At 39.6% G+C, this 17,500-nt stretch overlaps 1 protein-coding gene and 1 long non-coding RNA gene across 2 annotated transcripts in view; one reads left to right on the top strand and one right to left on the bottom strand.

The window, feature by feature from the left end:
- Positions 1–17,500, bottom strand: part of LOC308079906 — a 53,664-nt gene that overhangs the window by 17,724 nt on the left and 18,440 nt on the right. The gene's annotated exons all lie outside the window — the stretch shown is intronic.
- The window catches only part of LOC308079400 (sortilin), a 34,683-nt gene that overhangs the window by 6,786 nt on the left and 10,397 nt on the right, over positions 1–17,500 (top strand). The window contains exons 5-11 of the mRNA XM_080420865.1: positions 1,540–1,707; positions 3,114–3,187; positions 3,987–4,033; positions 5,740–5,876; positions 6,035–6,118; positions 10,294–10,354; positions 15,151–15,303. Coding sequence (XP_080276991.1) covers positions 1,540–1,707; positions 3,114–3,187; positions 3,987–4,033; positions 5,740–5,876; positions 6,035–6,118; positions 10,294–10,354; positions 15,151–15,303 — 724 coding nt within the window. The remainder of the gene's footprint in view (positions 1–1,539; positions 1,708–3,113; positions 3,188–3,986; positions 4,034–5,739; positions 5,877–6,034; positions 6,119–10,293; positions 10,355–15,150; positions 15,304–17,500) is intronic.

A 17,500-nucleotide genomic window follows, 5' to 3' on the forward strand; every position in this document is an offset into this window, starting at 1 on the left:
AACATTTTCAGATGGGGGTCCGCGGCCAAATATATATCATTTTGGGGAGAACCGCACTGATTTAGAAGGCATTACGAATCGACCGCAGGTCTTAATGGGTTAAATGACATGCTTTCTGCTTATCGGTGGGCAACAGTATTGGATGCAATATGGGATAATGTTGCAAATGGTGTTGGTGAAAATTGCAACTATTTGCTTTTGTGAAACATTGGTGTGGACTGGGCTTAACGTCCAGTTGTTGTGTTTGGCACTTTTGGTGTGTTTTTCATCGTTTTGTTAACTTTATGGCAATGCCCTGATTAGATAAGATTAGATTAGCCCTTATTGTCCCTGAGTGATATTTGGTTTCACAGTCCGTTCAACATTGAACACATAGGAAGAACAATATACAACACAACATACAGTAACACAATACATCTCCAGAGAACATACTTCCTCCTAACACAAACATATCAACAAAGCAGTTTGTTTAACGCAGCAATGGCTGGACAAAACTCCTCCTAAAACTAACCTTTTTCCATCTCAAAGCCCTATATCTCCATCCAGATGGCATTATTGCAAAGTGACGAATGACGATTGAGGTTAGGATTAGGGTTAGCTGGGATCCTTTCCGATTTTAACAATTCCGGTTCCTTATAACGATTCCCTCTTTACTTAGTTTAGTTCATTTCAGTAAATTTTGTGGTAATAGTTAGTTAGTTAATATAGTTAATAGGTAATACAAAAAAGGGAAAAAAAGTATAAAGAGAAGATAACCACATTTCTGACCAAAAAGGTATAGGCTGATATAGCTTAATTATTACGCCTACCCTTTTACAAAACAAAGAAAAAACGAAAGTCAAAATGGAGAGAAAAAAACCCAACCAAAAAACAAACAAAAGAAAAAGAAGCATAGCCTGGTTTCAGACCATAGACCCCGCCCACTCTCTGAGTGGACTGTTCCTCTTAGTCTGGTGTTGAAATGTGAACCTAGGATTTATTCGGTACAAAAAGTAGGCTACCGTCCAATCAGAGTCGGAGGTGGGGGTGGGTCTAACGACAATCTGCTAAAGCAAGCTGTGCGATGACGTCAGATGTAGGCGGATTCGTGGATCTCTTGTGATTGGTTTAGGGAAATTCGAATGAGATATGAGATATAATAAAGTATAATAATAATAACAGAAGGCTCATTCCTTTTATGTTTTTTTTCTCCCGACACAATCCATTAAAAGATGTAAATAAATTGGCCTGAAAAACATCTATCAGGAGACCACAAGGGGAGATAAATGCAAATTCCCATCAAAAGGAGGTGTCATTCACTTTTTTCCCCTTCTTTGTACATTATAGTGTTTTGTATTTGTTGATGATATGTATTATTGTTTATGATCTGTTGATGAATTGAATACATAGGACCACAATGTAAACAAGTCACCTTTTTGCTTAATGTCCGTAATGACCGTACCATGTGCGTTTGTGTGTTTACATTTCTGCCTAATAAATTATTCAATCAATCAACCAATCAATCGTCATAATTCATCTCAACTCTGTTGTGATTGACAGGTGATTTTGACGGCAGACACACCGGTGGTGGACAACCCCGGCGGGGTCATTTTCACCTCCACCGACGCCGGCATCACTTTTAACGCGGTCCAGCTGCCCTTCCACCTGGCTCAGCCAATCACCTTCCACTTCCTCAACCCTAACTACCTGGTGGTCGTCAGTATCGATGTGAGTGTCTTGGTCCGTCTCTCACTTCCCTGCCTCAACGTCTTCTATCCTGCCTTATATGTTTCTTGCTTTAACCACTTAAGACCTAATCTGAGTTCCCAGAAGTTTTCGCCAGCTCTCGCATACAAACGGGAAGGGGCGAGGAAACTTATGGGTCAGAGCCCTGGTATTTGTGTGCGGGATATAACTTACGCTCAGAATCTGAGAGGACACGAGGCAATTTCTCAAGGAGAAATTGCTTCCCGTCGCTCCTATTTACATGCAACACCCACTGCATGTGGATCCCGCCCCCTTTTCTTCATTGGCTGTTGATTTGAATCAGAACGCAGTGGCCGCGCCCCTGCTGTACAGGCTCTGAGGCGAAGTCTCCCAGACTACTTAAGACCTGGAACGCATCTGTGTCACTGTGTCATTTATTAAATATAGTATATCATACAATTAAATATTCGTATTTTTTTCCAACAGAATCAAATGTTTTATGGTCATGATTCACCAGGAACCTGTATGGCTTGATTCTAGGCTTAAAATAATTGATATAAATATTTTTGTAAATCTCTATGGGAAAAATTACTGCCATAAATCACTGCCACAACCTATAGAGCAGTGGTGGACATTTTGCGGTTCCACAGATAGAAAGTCCATACATTTTTCCCATAGAGATTTTCAAACATATTTACGGTATATTAATTATTTTTAGCCTGGAACCAAGCAATCGAAGCTCCTGGTGAATCATGACCATAAAACATTTGATTCTGTGTCCAAAAAATATGTGAATATTTAATTATATCATATACTACAGGTATATTTAATAAATACCCATTTGTGCGGACACAGAATCAAATGTTTTATGGTTGATGATGGTCCATGATTCACCAGGAGCCTGGATGGCTTGTTTCCAGGCTTAAAATAATTAAAATACAGTAAATATTTTCGAAAATCTCTATAGGACAAATTAATGGTGGAACCACAAAATGGTATTTTCAACAATATTCAACAATATTCAACAATTTTCAACACTAGCTGATCCACAAGCTCACAATGAGTTGCGATGCAACGCGTTATGAACTTGTAGATTGGCTATTTTCGCGTACGGCTTAAAAAATATGTAATTTCAGTTTCTCTTTCTTTATTCTGGGCTTGAAGTTATAGTTATGTAATATACTCTGTATGCATACTTGTATGCATGTAAATTATCTCACGCACACGCACACACACACACACACACACACACACACACACACACGCACACACGCACACACGCACACACACACACACACACACACACACACACACACACACACACACACACACACACACACACACACACACACACACACACACACACACACACACACACCTTTGAGTTGTAAAGTAAACATTCCTCAGTGCGTTCCTCTGAATTGCAGGGAGGTCTGTGGCTGACGGTGGACTTTGGGGCTGAGTGGACAAAAGTCCACGATGGAGCACATTCTTACATGTGGTGAGTGTGAAGAAGAAACAATCACACACACACACACACACACACACACACACACACACACACACACACACACACACACACACACACACACACACATACACACACACACACACCCACACACACACACACACACACACACACACACACACACACACACACACACACACACACACACACACACACACACACACACACACACACACACACACACACACACACACACAATAGTATGGTGCCAGAGGGAAAGTGTTTGATGAGCCCAACCCTCGCAAAATGAACATTGTATAATAATCGCTCACTGTTCATTTACATGGCCACGTAATAAAGAAATGAGTAATTTGACAAAATATTACAACAAAAGGTATTTCATTGATTTGTAATAAACGTTATATTTTACTTTGAAGAAGGAATGACGCAAAGCTGTCCAGTATGTGACGTGACATAACACGGTATGATACGATGCCATATCTTACAATGAAATACAACATGACATGATATCATATATACCTTACAATACAACACGACAGGAGACAGGACACAAATATGATTTGGTAAGATCCATAGAATTTGGGAACCCTTGCTCTAAAAGGCTCATAAAAGATCACCTCTTGAGCAGGGCCCAAATTAGGTTCTGAGAAACGCATCGGAAACACAATTGTAGCGTACGGAAACAAATCCAGAACCCTGGAAATACGTTACACGTCATTGTTGCACAGTTCGCTTAGTTCTTGTGGTCGAAGAGAACCATCTTCATTGTTTGTAAAATGATTTGAAACCTTGTCCTTTTTCTCTGCTGTAGGGGATCTGGAATTACTCTGTTCTTCAGCTACAGTCCCGTAGGAACAGGTACAGTATGACATAATCAGTTATGCAAATAGCCTCGGAGAGACATACTGTATTCTGTAAAAAGAAAAGTACTGTATTTAATCGGTGCCTTGATGACAAACAACTTGCTGTAGTGAGGTCACCATAGTGGTGTCTATAGCTGAATGGCCTCTCTACCATTCAGATATACAGTACATGCAGACACCCATATGATGACCTAAACTGTCTGGGGTGCTCACACTAAAGCCTGAGTAGATGTTAAAATGACCCCAAACCTGTTTGAAAGTGAAATATCCCTTTAAGCAAGACACCCGTAACTGCTCCTCAGGTGCTGTATTAAGCCATTAAGACTGGGAAACATCTGTCTCATTTTAGATTTCTTTGGCTATTCAAAAATAGCAGATCTGCATTTTTTTTTTAATCGTGAAAAAGTGTGCAGATCTTTGAATATATATATTATTTTTTAAAGCGATATTTTTTTACTCAAATCTTTGCTTCTGGGGGGGTCCCTGGAACAAAATATTTTGAGATGTGGGGTCCGCGGCCAAATGCATTCCTTGACATGGAAAAAGTTTGAGAACTACAGATATTATAGCAACAGATGCTTTCCTGGTCTTAATGGAAAAGCACAACAAGCAATTCTGTCTTCTGTAGTGCCATACATACAGTACAGCTATGTTTTCATCAGGCATATTGGACATCGTACATTGCAGGTGGCTCGTGGGCCAAAATTGGCCAGCCAGTGATGATATTTGGCCCGGCAAATGATTTTGTAAATCATTTACAATATCTGTCCCACATATAGGCTGGTGATTCTCAAAGTGGGGTCTGGGGACCCCCAGGGGTCCTTGAGGGCCTTCCAGGGGGTCCCCAGCTAAATTGTAGTGTTGAACTAAATGGACCCTTGAAAGGTCTGTGACCTCCGAGAGTGTACAAATGGAACCAAATCCATTTGGTCCAGTTATTATGGGGTCTAAATGTGCATACCAAACTGGAGATTATTTTTAATTAAAACGTTTGAGAAGCACTCTATACTATACTATAATGTCCAAATGGAGAATCTGCCCCCACAGTTTTTATCCATGTTAGGAGTGCTTCATAGGCATGTGTTTCATCAAGTTTCTCTCCATATCTAAGAGAGACCTTGAGCTCCTATCCAATGAAAGAGCTTGTTTGTCTCAGTTCAAAAGGGAGTATGTATGTCTGTCTCTGGGTGTTTTTACCCTTTTAATTAACTAAACTTCCTCATTCAAGGATGTGGCCTTCACAAAACGATGACCCAAAGTATTTCCATCTGCACCTGCGACATTTTGATCACACACACAGTTCTATCAGTATGCCGTTATAATAACACAAACCTTTCCTTAGTCACTTTTAAGCAATAGCATGTACATTGATTAGAGAGGGAGACAGGCCTGGCACCAAACAACTCATGCAAAATAACATAATATTCAATACAAAAACATGCAGTGTCAGGGATTAACATACACACCAATAAAATCAAAGGTCCCACAGTGAAGTCCCAAGAGAGAAAGGAAACCGTGTGTAACATGGCGGACCCGGCCTTGAACACAGTTACACTGAGAGTTTGGTCTAGCCAACACCAATTCAGAACTCCTGAATCGCTAACTCTCCTATCCAACATCAGGGTCTTGAGCTTTTACACCTGTAGTCGTGTGATGTGACAATAAAGTTGATCGTGATCATGACATGTCACGTCGACACAGTGGAGGCAGACCGGAGAGGAGAGTTGCTGTTGATGAGGACAGACGACCTGGGGAAGACCTTCACCACCGTCGATGAGAACATCTTCTCATTCGGATACATTGGAGGCTTCCTCTTCACCTCCGTCATGGAGGAACTTGTGAGTAGATGTCACGTGACAGGAAAAAAAATTAGTTAAAAAAATTAAGGTCTTCACTCGGTAGAAGCAGTAGAAACCCTAGAAACATACCCTACTTTATCGTTAATTTTCAGATAAATGTGCATAATTTGGTCGTGTTTTTATCATTTTTCCCACAGCGATCTCCTCGGGTTATATATGTTTCATCTGACCAGGGCAACACCTTCAACAGAGCACAGCTGCCCTCCGCTTCCACAGAACAGGTGAGAGAGAGAGAGAGAGAGAGAGAGAGAGAGAGAGAGAGAGAGAGAGAGAGAGAGAGAGAGAGAGAGAGAGAGAGAGAGAGAGAGAGAGAGAGAGAGAGAGAGAGAGAGAGACATTATGTATGTCAATAGAAAGGGGCTCAAATCCATTTAGGCTTTTTTACTGACCCATTGAAACCGGGAAAGCATCTGTGTCATTTTAGATTTTAGCTATATAGCAACATAGCAAGTTCTTTATGGAGTTACATTTGTGTCTTTATTAACCAAACAAAAGAAAAACTTTTGAGAGAGAAAAAATATAAACAGAGCAAAGAATAGTTTTGAAAGAAAACGAATTAAAACAGCAAGCAAAAAATAATAATTTGTAAGCAAAGGAAATTATATAAACAGAACAAAAAATATTTTTAATTAAAACAAATTAAAAACGCAATCAAAAAAATATATTTGCAAGCAAAAAAATATAAGATTTGAAAGAAAATAAAAAATAATTGAGAACAAAACTTTAAAAATTCAAGAGTAAACAAATAAGGAAAAACGGTTTAAACTACATAAAACAAAATACTTAGTAAAATGTTTGGGTAATAAAATGTGTTGTGCTAAATAAAATGTTTTTAATGTTTTTTTTCCTCATTTGCGAATGAAAGTTGTTTTTTCTGATTGCAAAATGCCTTCTCTCTCAAAACCTATGTCTTTGGTCTCGATTTTTTTTTCCTCTCTCTTGGATTTGTTTGTGTGAGGGGTTAAAGTTCAGAAGGCGGGTCCTACGCTGATAGATGTAAGACACCTCTCCATTGGTCACTTGGAGTCTGAGTGACAGCTCCCCCTTCCTTATGTAGCTTGTTGAATGCAGGGATGGAGGTGTGTTACGGCCAGCATGGTTTTTTGATTATTATTATTATTAGCAGTTTGCAAAAAAAACAAAAAAACATGAAAGTATAATGCAAGGTCAGCTAAGAGTATTTAAAACCTAAGAAAGATGACTTGTTTCCATTGGGGTCCTTTGTACTCAATTCATAGAGACATTTAATGACAGACAGATATACACTACTATGCAAAACATCATAAAAACAAAAACAAAAAAAATATGTACAGTAAACAGTTTGAGTAAACAGATTGATGGAATACTTTATTAACAGTAGGATACAGAGGTACAATTGTACAATGATTGTTATAAGGATAACACAAAAAGGCTTGTTTCCATTGTGGTCCTCTGGGACTGAGGTCAGAGCTCCATTCCAGCTCTGGACGCTACACTATTCGTTACAATATTGAGCATTTTAGGCTATTAGCAATTCAGATGATTCCCTAATGTTAGGTTTCTGTTCTACTACAGTTTGTGATCTGTATTTAAAATTGTTGTATTGTTGTTACTGTTATACTGTAGTAGGCCAGTGGTTCCCAAACTTGGGATCGGGACCCTCAGAAGGGGTCCCCAGATTAGCTTAATGGGCAACATTGTTTTCTCTCTCAACAGTAAACAAACCAACCTATACAGTATAAGTGTATACAGGGTAACACATTTCTAAAGTGACAATTTAATGACTTTTAAGACCTTTTTAAGGCATTGTGCGCTTGTAGTTCGGCTATTTTCACAATATTTATCTGTGGAACCGAGTCAAACTAAATCTAATGCCTGGGTCAGGGTGGGTGGTCCCCACTTCAAGTATGATTATTTTGGGGGGTCCCCAGTTCAAATATGATTATTTTAGGGATTCACAGCCTCGGAACCCTTTGAAATTATAAAATAAAGCTACATTATTTTATGTTATATTCGTTATTCTAATTAAGGCAAGGCTGAAGTGACTGGCCTATTGGCCAGGCCCATTCCAGATAGACTGCTTTGGAAACGTTTCGTCTGATAGTGTGCTTCAGGCTGTGAATCCCTAAAATAATCATATTTGAACTGGGGACCCCCCAAAATAATCATACTTGAACTGGGGACCACCCACCCTGACAAGCACTTGAAATTGTAGACATTAGATTTAGTTTGACTCGGTTCCACAGATAAATATTGTGAAAATAGCCGAACTACAAGCGCACAATGCCTTAAAAAGGTCTTAAAAGTCATTAAATTGTCACTTTAGAAATGTGTTACCCTGTATACACTTATACTGTATACTGTAGGTTGGTTTGTTTATTGTTGAGAGAGAAACCAATGTTGCCCATTAAGCTAATCTGGGGACCCCCTCTGAGGGTCCCGATCCCAAGTTTGGGAACCACTGGCCTACTATAACAGTAACAACAATACAACAATTTTAAATACAGATCACAAACTGTAGTAGAACAGAAACCTAACATTAGGGAATCATCTGAATTGCTAATAGCCTAAAATGCTCAATAACGAATAGTGTAGCGTCCAGAGCTGGAATGGAGCTCTGACCTCAGTCCCAGAGGACCACAATGGAAACGAGCCTTTTTGTGTTATCCTTATAACAATCATTGTACAATTGTACCTCTGTATCCTACTGTTAATAAAGTATTCCATCAATCTGTTTACTCAAACTGTTTACTGTACATATTTTTTTTGTTATAGTTTTTTTATGATGTTTTGCATAGTAGTGTATATCTGTCTGTCATTAAATGTCTCTATGAATTGAGTACAAAGGACCCCAATGGAAACAAGTCATCTTTCTTGGGTTTTAAATACTCTTAGCTGACCTTGCATTATACTTTCATGTTTTTTATTTTTTTTTTGCAAACTGCTAATAATTCAATCAATCAAAAAACCATGCTGGCCGTAACACACCTCCATCCCTGCATTCAACAAGCTACATAAGGAAGGGGGAGCTGTCACTCAGATTCCAAGTGACCAATGGAGAGGTGTCTTACATCTATCAGCGTAGGACCCGCCTTCTGAACTTTAACCCCTCACACAAACAAATCCAAGAGAGAGAAAAAAAAATCGAGACCAAAGACATAGGTTTTGAGAGAGAAGGCATTTTGCAATCAGAAAAAACAACTTTCATTCGCAAATGAGGAAAAAAAACATTAAAAACATTTTATTTCCCAAACATTTTACTAAGTATTTTGTTTTATGTAGTTTAAACAGTTTTTCCTTATTTCTTTACTCTTGAATTTTAAAAGTTTTGTTCTCAATTATTTTTTCTTTTCTTTCAAATCTTATATTTTTTTGCTTGCAAATATATTTTTTTGATTGCGTTTTTAATTTGTTTTAATTAAAAATATTTTTTTGTTCTGTTTATATAATTTCCTTTGCTTACAAATTATTATTTTTCGCTTGCTGTTTTAATTTGTTTTCATTCAAAACTATTCTTTGCTCTGTTTATATTTTTTCTCTCTCAAATGTTTTTCTTTTGTTTGGTTAATAAAGACACAAATGTAACTCCATAGTTCTTCAGAAAGCTCTTAGGATTTAGAACAGTGGTTTAGAACAGTAGTGGTTCTCAAAAATTGCAGATCTACACGCTCACAGCATGGCATTTTCTGTGCTGGGGGTCCGCGGTCAAATATATATATCATTTTGCGGGTCCTTGGCACAAAAACGTTTGAGAACTACTGATTTAGAAGGCATTTGTAGAATCGGCCTCAGATCTTAATGCAGCTTTCAGTTTGGCTCATGCAGCCCCGCCGTGTGGTACATGTGTTTCTGTGGAATGCAGTAGTTGGGACACACCACAACGAAGTCACACACACTAGCTCCGTTTGACAACATTTCCTCTTTCAACACCACCTCCAATAGTTGAACACACACACACACACGCACACACACACACACACACACACACACACACACACACACACACACACACACACACACACACACACACACACACACACACACACACACACACACACACACACACACACACACACACACACACACACACACACACACGCACACACACACACAAACACACACAGCTGCTGACAGCACACAAACACACTCTCTCACGATGATTAGACAAGGCTCTTGGCAATGAAGCAGCTTGCGACAAGGTTGTCTGCTATAATTCCACATTTTCTCACCGGCACATCTTTCTGTGTGTGTGTGTGTGTGTGTGTGTGTGTGTGTGTGTGTGTGTGTGTGTGTGTGTGTGTGTGTGTGTGTGTGTGTGTGTGTGTGTGTGCGTGCGTGCGTGCGTGCGTGCGTGCGTGCGTGCGTGCGTGCGTGCGTGCGTGCGTGCGTGCGTGCGTGCGGGCGTGTTCTCTTGCAGTTCTACTCTGTTCTGGATGGAGACGAGGATATGATCTTCATGCATGTAGACAACCCAGGAGGTAGTGGACACACACACACACACACACACACACACACACACACACACACACACACACACACACACACACACACACACACACACACACACACACACACACACACAAACACACACAAACACACACTAAGATCATCATCTTTCCCTTCCTATTTTCCATGAACACAAAAAAACAAGACAAAAGATAAATCCCTCTCACATATCCACTTATATACATACTGTATATCGTCTCTGTCGGGTGGAAACCTCATTATGTCCAAAACTGTTACTTTTCAGGATTCAAATAAAAAGATAGCAATTGTAGCAGATCTACAAGCTAGAAATGCGGCGCAAAACTGCTACTTTTGAAGCTTTTGTGTGACGCTGTATAGTATGATCAAGTAGGGCGTTAATTTACGAAAAAAAACACAAAAAGTTAAAATATGGAGATAAGAGGTTTCTGCCCGACAGCAACGATATTATACAGGTAGACATCTCTGACACTCTTTACACAGTAACATCCTGAGTGTTCATTTAACTCAGAGAGTCTACAAATAGACCCAATTCCTACACCAGGGATACTCAATTAGCTGAACCTGTGGGCCACATTACAAAAATGGCAAGGGGCCAGGGGCCAGTTGATAAAATGACAACATTAAAAGGGACAGTTCACCGAAAAAAACAATTTTTTTCTATCAATTAGTCACCCCATGGAGACTTGAATTCATGGATATTTTTTTGTTTTTGTCGCATTCCTAAGCCAATAATTTGATGATTCCGGTAGAAGACATAAAGGAGACTCTTTGTGTCTCCTACCGGAACCGCTGCCGGTCATCAAATTATTGTCTTAGGAATGTGACAACTTTTTTGATTGATTGATTGAATACGTTCTTTATAGAAGTTTGCAGAAAAAAAGCACATGAAAGTACAGTTCAAATACAAGGTCAACTAAATAGGATTAAAAAAAAAGAAGCCTATGGCTTGTTTCAATTGGGGTCCTTTGTACTCAATTCATAGTGATATTAAATGACAGACAGATTTTCTTTGATACTTTTTTTTAAATTGATTGAGTTTGAGTATCACTGTCCTACACTCTTAACCACTGTCAACCTGACGTCCCTACTTTATGTTGAGCTTGTGTCATTATATCAGCGGTGGACAGTGACTAAGTACTCAAGTACTGTACTTAAGTACTTTTTTTTTGTATGTGTAGTATTTGTATTTTTAGATGCTTTTTTTTTTAGATGTCTTCCATTCCACTATATTTCAAAGACAAATACCGTAGCCTACTTTTACTCTTCCATTGATTAAAATATACTTTGTAATCTAAGTTGTGAATACTGAAGTATTTTTTAAAAGCAAGTAGCCTACTCCATAGGCCTACTGTAACTCAAAACACATATTTTGACTGAGCAACGTTCACTTGTAGTTGAGCAATATTTGACGACCAGGACTATCTATCCTTCGACTCAACTGGGTTTGAGTAGGACTTGACTCAATATAGGTGAATAATATTTTGAAAAAAATCTCAATTTCTGAAAGTATAAAATAGGGCTTTACCACTTGAACCTCAGCATCCCTATTTTGGGGGGGCAAAAATGTTGCCAAACTTTTTGGCAGATCTACAAGCTCACATCCTATGGTGTTGCCATAGACAGTAAAAAGTATGGACAAAGTTACGCCCATAGACTCTAAATGAAGCCTATTTTTCAACGATTTCAAATCCGCCATCTTACTATATCCGGTGCACTCGGAAATTAATGCTATTGGTTGGGACCAGAGCGGGGGTGGGGAATTAATGCTATTGGTTGTGTATCTTGTCAATCAAAGCATCACAAGGTAGCCAAGCCCCTCCTACAGCATACCCTACTTTATCATCAATTTTAAAATAAATGGGACCATAATTTACCAAAACGCAAATGGTGATTGAAAGAAGACTTTAAACTAACAACTGGAAGCTTAAAGTTCTTATGAAAATGTTTATTAAGTTAATAAAATCAAGTGTAAAGTTCAGCAGAAACCCATCCGCTTGCATAGAGCGTTATTTCTTCTGACACCAGCAGGGGTAAAACAGCGAAACTACAGGCCATTCCTATATTGACTCAATTTCAAAGACGGATGCTGGGCCCTTGGGTGTTGCAACGGGTTGTGAGCTTGTAGATCGGCAATTTGTGGCCAAGAGATTTGGTGTTTTACTAAGACTAGAGGGTTTAAGAAGTTACGTTTTTTGTAAAGGTTAAAGCATTATATACTCTGATAGTAATCATTGCTATAGAGTGTGTTTGTTCAGTAACAGGGGTCTCCCTGTCTCTCCAGCTCTTTAATAAACAGGGGGGAAAAAATCAGGTGGGTTGCCAATTTTAGCCAACCAGGAGAGAGTACCCTTTTTTCAGCTTCAATTGTATTGTTGAAGCTGTTGTAACGACAATATAATTGTTGTTACAACACACAGCATTTGTAATTGTGTGTGTTCCAGTTCCAATTTTGTCTGCACATTTATTGGTGTCATCACTTCCAAATGCACTTATTGTCTCCGCCAGGCCGAAAGGCATGGCGAGAGAGTATGTTTTGCACCCTGTCCATCCGTGTGTCCGTCCGTGTATCCTTCTGTCTATGAACAGCTAATCTCCGGCACTGTGGATGCAAATTCAGCACTTCTGGGCCGAATTGTTCAGATTGGCTTGTTATAGCGTCACCAGGAGGCAGATTTGTGCAAAACACATTTTTTTATACTACTCCTACAGATTTTGTCCAAACATCACACAAATCGGTAGACAGTATCTCTATAGCCATGTGATCAATACGGATCTGTCCGTTTTTGTCTTCCAAAGTTTTGGCTTCCAAAGTTTGCAGGATTGGTTTGTTTTGAACAAATTGCCTCAAATCTCAGCAATTTCAGTGACATTTTGCTCGCACATTCCCACTAGGCCGAGGAAGAAATGCCACCCTTTTCACATTTTCCTGTTATGGCGCCACCAGCAGGTCTAATTTAGCAAAACACATGTTTGGAACAAAATGCCTCAAATCATGAATGCAGTGTCCGATTGCCGTGAAAGGCCTAAGAAGAAATGCCACACTTTTCACATTGGCCTATTATAGCGCCACCAGGAGGCCTCAATAACCTACCTGACCTGGCGGAGACCTGTGCTCCGAGGAGCACTTTTTCTAGTTTATCTTGTATGCTGTGTGAGTTCTCCCTCCTGATTGGCTAAAATTGGTATCCCGACCTGAAAATGCATTTTCAGTTTAATAAAGAGCTGGAGAGACAGGGAGACTCCTGTTAGTGAACAAACACTCCATAGCATTACTATCAGAACATATACAAAAAAACTAAACAAACCAAAATCACTTACCCTACCTTTAAATGAACACTGGATATTTGGCTGTGTATATTTTGCATTGTAATGGAAAAGCTGTGCTGGGATGTGATGGACAGACTGGTTCCACAAGTTTTGCTGCTGACAACATCATTCCATCATGTTGTGTGTATGTTTCAAGTGTGTGTGTGTGTGTGCTTGCGCACCAAAGTGCAATCACTCCCTCCATCCCTCTCTTTGTCTCTCGCCAACCGCCTCTCTCTTTCCCTTTCTTTCTCTCTCTCTCTCTCTCTCTTTCTCCTTTCCTCTCTTTTTCTTTCTCTCTTTCTCCCACTCCCACTCACCCCCCCATCTCTCCTGACTGTATTCATGTTTGTGCTCTGCGTGTGTGTGAGTGAGTGCGTGCGTGCACGCGTGCGCGTGTGCGGTTGTGCGTGCGCGTGTGTGTGTGTTTGCCTTGCTGTAGGTCAGTGCTCCCCATAGCGCTGGGTCGTTAGTTGGGTGCAGCAAAGGGACTTTTGTAGAAGTGAGATGAGCAGATAACAGTCAGGGGGGGGCTTTATCTCCGGCAGGGCCGGTGGAAGGGAGACTTAGGTTACACTACAATAGCTGACACACATATGAGGGAATCAGGGTGTTACGTGCACACACACACGTGAATTGCACGCACACACACACACACACACACACGCACGCGCACACACACACACACACACACACACACACACACACACACACATACACACACACACACACAGGGCATGTAAGCGCACATGGGAACAGGTGGCTCCACGCTGACACACACCTGTATGTGTCATCGTCATCAGTCATACGTAAAGTGTGTGTGTGTGTGTGTGTGTGTGTGTGTGTGTGTGTGTGTGTGTGTGTGTGTGTGTGTGTGTGTGTGTGTGTGTGTGTGTGTGTGTGTGTGTGTGTGTGTGTGTGTGTGTGTGTGTGTGTGTGTGTTCAACAGCCCTGATGCCCTTTCACTTGATCTATGATTTATATCCCAGTGTGTTCCATTACATTTCTGTTTACCTGGTAGGTCCTGTTATATAATGCAGTTAACATCACCGGTGTTTACTTACAGTGGTTTAAAGTAACTAAGTACATTTACTCAAGTTCTGTACTTAAGTAACATTTTTAGGTATTTTTATTTTACTGGAGTATTTCCAAATTTCTGTACTTTTACTTTTACTCCACTACAATTGTTTGAAAACTTAAGTTACTAGTAACAAAAGTTTTAACGGCATCTATCTTCCTGCACAGATAAACTAAATACAGAATTTGCACCGTGTGACAAGAAATAGAATAACAGAGTATTTCTACATTGCGGTATTGATACTTTGTAAAACATTTGAGTACTTTTTTCCACCACTGTCTGTCACCCACCCATAGACCCACAGACAGACAGACAGACCATCAAGGAGATATTCCTCTTAAATTCTCCTTTGGGTAAAAGCTCTATCATCAAAACTGTTTTTCTTTCCCTCTTTTGATAAAGACACCTTCTTTGGGACCATGTACACGTCAGATGACAGGGGCATCTTGTACTCCAAATCGCTGGAGCGCCACCTGTTTGGCGGGCAGAGGAAGAGCGACTTCACCAACGTCACCTCGCTGAGAGGAGTCTACCTCACCAACAAACTGGAGGAGGGTAGGGCTGATTATCCATCCATCCATCCACCCCCCCCCCCAAAAAAAACAAACAAAAACAAAACAAAACAACAACATCATAATCAACAACAACAACAAACTCTCTGCCCCTAGTTCATCCAACAGTTATGTTTTATATCAGTGATTCCCTACGTGTTGGAATCCCCGATTCCGAGACCCATAACTTGCGTATCGGTCGATACAGAGTATCGATCCGAAACCAGTGTTTAATTTAAAAAGAATCTATAGGACAAGTCACACAAGTGGCTCTCAAAGTGGAGTCCAGGGTTCCTTGAGGGGGTTCCAAATGGACCCTTACAGGTCTGTAACTCTGAGAGTTATTATGGGGGTCCTTGAAATTAAAACGTTTGAGAACCACTGATCTAGGAATAAATACAAATGTAGCTACAAGTTAGTACAAATAATAATGTAAATAGTACGGTAAGAGTATAAAACATTGGTGAAAAAAAAACATCAACTGAAGCATTCAAAATACAAAATACTTGATGACTGTAAATGTCATATCATCATGTGATACATAACAGAATGGCATAGACTGATACTGATACTCTGACAGACTGACATACTCGTCGATACTTACAATAATATAGCATGATATAGCATAATAATACAGCATATAATAATATAGCATAATATAGATAATATAGCATCAATATAAAAAAAATAAAAGTAAAAAAAACATGCAAAATGTGTTTTCATAGTGATGTAGTAGGCATGAGTGAGTAGATTTCAATATCGGTGGTATTATTAATAATCAAGTTATTAATCATACATTTGGAATTGTGAGTATTCAAAATTAAGAATAAAAATTTAACGGGGCACCATGAAAATCAACTTATGACTAAACACAAGCTTAATTTGTATTTAACCTTAACTTTAAAACCACCAATAAAATAATCAAAGATTATACAAATAAAATGATTTGTTTATTCCAATAAATCTACAAGATCTGAAGGGGAAAACGTTTGTTTCTCGATCATAGCCTTGCAAATGTGTGTCAACATATTTCAGTGTTCTATAAGGAATAATAATTCAACTTGAGCAATGACCAAACTTGATTTGATTTAAAAAATATATGAATTTATTTAATCATGTTGCATGTCAAACCTAAGCTAGACAAACCTAAGCTAGACATGCAACATTTAATGAAATGGAAAATTTCAACATTAAATGTAATCAAGGTTTTAGCTGGATTCAGATGGAAGCTAAACCTAACTTTAATCCTGTAAGAAAACAACAACATTAAATGAAATAACAATAAAATGATATGCCATGAGTAGCTTGAATTGATCTTATTCAAAGGTTGTTCCTGCGTTTACCAACACACTACGGTCGGAATGCGATGAGTCCAGGATCCAGTGATGAACGTTGTCTTGTTGTGACAACGTGGTGGAATTCACGCTGGATTTAGGGTGAACGTGTGAAGTGGTATTGTCGATCCGTCCCTTGTCTCCACTCAGGCAGGCTGAGGAGCCGGTCAGGAGCTGGTCACAGGGCTGTATGCGTGCAGCAGTAGGCCAGGCAGAAGAGCAGTGTTGAGCAGGGGTGCAGATAGAGACGTGGTCGTAGTGAGGGGTCAGGTCTGGGGGACCCGAGCTGCACGTCCTATACTGTTCTAGTCGGAGAGAGAGAGAGAGAGAGAGAGAGAGAGAGAAGAGACGCATTCTGTCTGTGGAAGGCCCATGCAGGCCGTGTTATGGCCTTCCACGAAGACAGAAGTCGTCGAAGAGCATCCTGAAGAGGAGGGGGTCACACACAGCGTTTATATACGTAGTGTGACAGCAACATCAGGCTGTTGCAACACATGGGTTCTTCCGAAATACCATGTTGTTGTTGTGAGGCAAAGACGTGGTCCAGAGAGATGTCCATCTTGGGAAGATGAAGTCATGCACTCGTGCATTGCTCATGGCTTAAATTACACATATTCTGCAAATATCGTATTTATTTTATTTACACAATTATTACAAACCATTGAATCCAACGCAGTAAACTACGATGAATAACTTGGTAAAAGCACACATAGTGCATGTCATAATTACAATGATTAATGAATTGGAATGATTAAATGAATGAAACGTTCAAACATTATGACATGAATGGTTATCAATAAGTCAGAGTGTGATGTGTGGGATGATAACATAATCCAATAAAGGGTAACAGTAATATAATCCAAAAAT

This window comes from Gymnoscopelus braueri (genome assembly GCF_963280865.1).
Source record: "Gymnoscopelus braueri genome assembly, chromosome: 23".
NCBI lineage: Eukaryota > Metazoa > Chordata > Actinopteri > Myctophiformes > Myctophidae > Gymnoscopelus > Gymnoscopelus braueri.